General features: G+C 48.9%; 1 protein-coding gene across 1 annotated transcript in view; it reads left to right on the top strand.

The window, feature by feature from the left end:
• Nucleotides 1–1029: 1029 nt before the first annotated feature.
• LOC107295542 (cathepsin Z) overlaps nt 1030–5571 on the top strand; it is a 14089-nt gene continuing 9547 nt past the window's right edge. The window contains exon 1 of the mRNA XM_015824867.1: nt 1030–1329. Coding sequence (XP_015680353.1) covers nt 1190–1329 — 140 coding nt within the window. The 5' untranslated portion in view covers nt 1030–1189. The remainder of the gene's footprint in view (nt 1330–5571) is intronic.

Genomic DNA, 5571 nt, shown 5'->3' with positions numbered 1-5571 from the left:
CCAGCCGGCACTGTCTGGCCGACGGCACCCTGAGGAGACCCACTCTATGGGAGCGTACAGGTCGATGGGAGGTAATCTGCGGCAGGAGGCGGTCTCGAAGGTATCCGGGTCCGATGCCATGGAGCGCTTTAAAGATGATAGTCAGCACCTTGAAGCGCACCTGGAAGGCCACAGGCAGCCAATGCAGCTCGCGCAGCAGTGGTGTCACGTGGGAACGTCGAGTCCCCCCCAACACCGCCTGTCTTGACCTTGCATCCCTGTCTTGACCTTTCTTCTTATTCCTGCATCAGCTGAGTATTTTTGGCCTAGTCTCACATTCGCTACCTGATTTTTTTTAAAAAAAAAATAAACGTCCCTGTTATGATGGGTGAAGGGTTTGTGCATCCTTACCTAAAGAAAAACCACTTTTACCCAATTTTGGATGAATTTATCCAGGCTCGCGAATTACTGGCCTAATCAAGAATTCCCGCCGGGGACCACCACCACGCCGATCTGCTTCAGCCCTTTGGGACGTTCAGATAAACGCCAGCAGCGCTCTGAAATACAGCCGACCCGAAAGGAGACCGGCAGCCCGAGGCCCCGAGGCTCCGACCGCCACCCTTGCGCGTTGAGCGCCTTGGCCTAGGGTTGCCAGGTGTCCACTATTTGAGTGGACAGTCCACTTTTTTCACATTATGTTCACTATTTTTTTTTCACAAAATAGTGGACATTTTTTTTTATTCAAAAGCTTTATGATGAAATGGTACATAATCTAAAGCTGTACAGTCTACTTTTTTTACTACTTAACCCCCCCCCTCCCGCTTGTCCGCTATTTTTTGGAAGCAGACCTGGCAACCCTACCTTGGCCGCGATCCACGGCTGCCCAGCGGCCGCCGGCGCGTCTCAGCCGCCGAGTCACGAGGAAGCCGCCTGATTGTTTCCTCTTTCGCAACCGCTTCCCGCTCTCGCAATCCCGGGCAAACCCGTCGGCCTACCTGCAGCGGGCCAAGGCGGGGCGGCTGCTCTCTTCGTCCCCCATGACGTCGCCGCTTCCGCGGGCCTTGCGCTATCTCGTTCCTCTCTCCTGCAGCGCGGGGCGCAGTCCTTCAGCTCTCCGGGCAAAGCAGAGAGGTCCCGCCCGGCTCTGCGCGCTCCTTTCCCGGCGACTCTCGCAAGAGGCGGCGGCTTGAAGCTGAGCTTGGGGATCGTCATGGCCGGGCGCGACCTCTCCTCGCTCGCCCTCTGGCTCCTGCCGGGGCTGCTGGTGGCGTGCGTGGACGCCGCCGGCCTCTACTTCCAAGAAGGTCAGAGCTGCTACAAGCCGCTTCCGCGCAACCTCCCCGGAGTCCGGTAAAAGCGGAGACGCGCAATCGCTCCAGCTTGGGATGCGTCGGCGGGAAGGCGGGAGAACGGATGCTTTTGGGGGTGGGGTGGGGTGGGGGAAAGCTCTCGCTGAGCCGGTCGGAAGGGCTTTCCCGGAATTGTCAAGGTCCAAGAAAAAGGGGAGCTCGAGGATGCGGGAGCTGGAGAGTAGCTCTCCCCAGTCGGAGCAAATTGAATGCATTGGAATTACAAAACGCAGAATTCCCAACCGGCATGGAATTGGGGCGGTGATCTGGCGCGGCTGGAGATTATAGGCAGGGGGAGGCAGGGTATAACAGACTAACAGAGTTGGAAGGGACCTTGGAGGTCTTCTAGTCCAACCCCCTGCTCAGGCAGGAAACCCGGCCTAGACCATTTCAGACAAAGGAGTTTCTTGCAAATGTCCAGCGTTGGAGCGCGTGTTGGGTATTCCGGCCCGTCCGGCCATCCTCTTGCCGGTTCCTCAGCATCTGTCCTCGCTTTGGGGGACGCGGGCGATCCCGAAGCGGCAGCTGGACGGAGAGAGGAGAGCCTGAGATCTCCGCTCAGCGGGCTCGGGGCAAATCCATAGGCTTTTTTCCCCAGTGGCCTGGGAGCCTCCCTCGCTTTTCGGGCTTTGGGTGTTCCCGGGGGAGAACATGGGGAGGGGGAGAGGACGTGGTGGGGAATGTCGGCTGCAGCCGCTGTTTGGGCACATCGGACGAACCATCGCCGGTCCAACAAAACTGTTTTCGTGGAGCGGATGCCTTAACCGGGAAGGTGGCACCGTTTCAACCCGGGTTCATACCACCTTACTTGACCCTGAAATTGCCTAGCGGGGTTCTGCAACCGTTGGGTCTCCCAACTTACAAAGAAAAGGTTTAAAAAAAAGGTAATCCCTTCTACAACTTTCTGAGTATCTTGAGAAACAACTGTGATTTAAAATAAATCCATTTATACACGTGGGAAAGAGAGAGGGAATTAGAGAAATGGGCATTTTGCTTCTGGGTCAGATTGGGGCTCAGCAGCAGAGTACAGTGCACTGCATATAAAAAAATAGAAATTTGTAAAGGGATTGAATCTCAAATTATTCCTGTGACATCTCAGAACTAGGCAAATGTTCTGCCTAAAAACATGGACTCCTTGTGCTGATCAGGGTTGATCAATTTCTCAACCTGGGTAACTTTAAGAGGTGTGGACTTCAACTCCCAGAATTCCACAGCCAATATTGGGAAATTCACCCACCAGCTGAGGAATTCTGTGAGTTGTCCACACATCTTGAAGTTGCCCAGGGTGAAAAAAAAATTGCTGGAGATGTGGCTCAGTGCTGGATGGATCCATAACAAAAGGCAGCTTCTTATAAGTTGAAATATAAAATAGCAGTTAAAAACTTTACAGCCATGAAGTTTACTAAGGGCGTCTCCCCACCTCCAGTTTATAGTTATAGTTCTCTCAACCAATCCTTGCTATCAGCAAAAAACTATCCAGCCTGAAACTGGCTCTCTTGCCCCTTGTTCCAGTTCAGGGTCCTCACCTTATTTCCCTCCAGGTATTAGGAAACAACTGTGTATACCTTGAAGTTGAGCCCTTAGATCAGGGGTGTCAAACTTGCAATGTCACATGACATGTTGCGATGTATTGTGATTTTTTTTGCCATTGCCGGCAATAGGGTGGGCGCAGTTTCGCTATGAGGCATCCAGACCGCAGGCCAGCAGTTTGACACCCCTGCCTTAGATGATGGCTAAATACGGAAGGAAAAGCTACATCAATAGCTGTTCAGCCAAGACTGACTCTCATTTATGGTCTGGGAACAGCTGACGTTAATATAATGGAGATAATCACAGAAAAAAGATGTTGGGTAAGGACATGGGGACAGTCAGCCCAAGCAGAACACAGCCCAAGCAGAACACAGACAAGCATCTGATCTTTAGGCAAGGAGTAATACCTGATGATCACATCGTTTTGGCATTTGTTCAACATTTAACTCTCTAGTCCTCAACCTAGGATGAATAGAGCCCAAAATTTCTGTTGCAAAACGAGACAGTTGTTAAAAGTTTTGCCACATTTTACGACCTTTCTTGACCCAGTTGCTAGGTAAATCACTGCAGTTGTTAAGTTAGAAAACGTAGTTGTTACGCGAATCTGGCTTCCCCATTGACTTTGCTTGTCAGAAGGTCACAACAGGTGATCACATGACTCTGGGGCACTGCAACCCTCATAAATAGGAACCAATTTCCAAGCAGCCAAATTTTGATCACGTCACCATGGGGACCCTGCAGTGGTCATAAGTGTGAAAAATAGTCATGTTTTTCAGTGCCATTGTAACTTTAATAATAATAATAGTAGTAGTAGTAGTAGTAGTAGTAGTAGTAGTAGTAGTAGTAATAGTAGTAAAGTTGGAAGGGACCTTGGAGGTCATCTAGTCCAACCCCCTGCTCAGGCAGGAAACCCTATACCATTTCAGACAAATGGCTGTCCAGTCTCTTCTTAAAAAACTTCCAGTGTTGGAGCATTCACCGCTTCTGGAGGCAGGTTGTTCCACTGGTTAATTGTTCTCACTGTCAGGAAGTTTCTCCTTAGTTCTAGGTTGCTTCTCTCCTTGATCAGTTTCCATCCGTTGCTTCTTGTCCTGCCTTCAGGCGCTTTGGAAAATAGCTTGACTCCCTCTTCTTTGTGGCAGCCCCTGAGATATTGGAACACTGCTATCATGTCCCCCCTCGTCATGATTAGTTACTAAATGAATGGTTGTAAATCATGGGCTACATGTAATAATTTATGGGAACAAAAATAGAGAAGTGGGATTCCTACGAAACTGCTAATTCATGAGAATCATCAGAATGCAAACCAGTCACACCCTAGAATTTCATATATCAGTTTTCTTGAAAGAAGAAGTCCTTCCCAAAGGTCTGTCAAATGCCCTGTGTCTACCAAGCAGGCTTGGTCTCCTTGGGACCATAAAACATATATTTGTTTCTAGGTGATCCTTCTGAGTTGCACACTGTTAATTACATACACAATGCATTGCAGCTTGCTTCTCCTCAGGATAATTAAGCTATATTTCCTATCTTTCTCAGCCAGCATGGCTGCTGGATATTATGGGTGATATAATTCAAAACATCAATCAATCAGAATAGAGCTGGAAGGGACCTTGGAGGTCTTCTAGTCCAGCCTCCTGCTCAAGCAGGACATCCTATACCATTTTAGACAAGTGACTGTCCAGTCTCTTCTTAAAAGCCCCCAGTGATGAAGCGTCCACAATGTCTGAAGGCAAGCAGTTCCACTGGTTAATTGTCCTCACTGTTAGGAAGTTTCTCCTTAATTCCAGGTTGCTTCTCTCCTTGATTAGTTTCCATCCATTTTTTTCTTATCTTGCATTCTGGTGCTTTGGGAAATAAGTGGACCCCCTCTTCTTTGTGACAGCCCCTCAAAAACTGGAATACTGCTGTCATGTCCCCGCTAGTCCTTCTTTTCTCTAGACTGGCCATAGCCAATTCCTGCAAATGTTTTTGTCTCCAGGCCCTTAATCATCTTAGTTCAGTGGTGGCGAACCTATGGCACGGGTGCCACAGGCAGCACTCAGAGCCTTCTCTATGGGCACGCGCGCCATTGCCCCAGTCCTATGCTACCAGCTGGGTTTTATAAAACCTTTTAACTTTAGGCCTCCGCCACCGTGTACAAAAAAAAAAAGGTTCAATCAATCAGTCAAAAAAGATCTTGCAAAGTTGGAATTGATTGATTGAACTTTTTAGTCCCACCCAGTCTGCTGTTACCACCGCAGCCACGCCCACCCAATGGATCACACCCACCCAATGGGCCACACCCACCCGGCACCCAACGATACATAAGTAGGTTTTGGGTTGCAGTTTGGGCACTCGATCTCTAAAAGGTTCGCCATCACTGTCTTAGTTGCTCTTCTTTGCACTTTTTCCAAAGTCTCAATGTGGAGTGGGCCAGTTGGGAAGGTGACCCCCCCTCTTGTTTCTATCCTTTTGCAAATTTTGATATGTTAAAAATTTTTGCTGTTCCAAGATGTTCCCCTCCCCCTTCTGGAATTTTGCAAAACAGGCAAGAGAACAAAGTCCATCTGAGAACTTTAGAAAATAGTTGAGGTCATCAGGAAAAAAGGCATCTCGTGATCAAGTCACTTCCTTTCTGCCTAAGTTATTTCACAAACAGTCAATGAATCAACTGAAGTGGGAATTATATCTGCTGCTTAGACTGGTTTAGACTTGGTCATAAATCAAAGCAAGC

This window comes from Protobothrops mucrosquamatus, unplaced genomic scaffold (assembly GCF_001527695.2).
Source record: "Protobothrops mucrosquamatus isolate PMUCROS unplaced genomic scaffold, P.Mucros_1.0 scaffold2394, whole genome shotgun sequence".
In the NCBI taxonomy this organism is placed as follows: domain Eukaryota; kingdom Metazoa; phylum Chordata; class Lepidosauria; order Squamata; family Viperidae; genus Protobothrops; species Protobothrops mucrosquamatus.
This window is presented reverse-complemented; position numbering and strand designations above follow the sequence as displayed.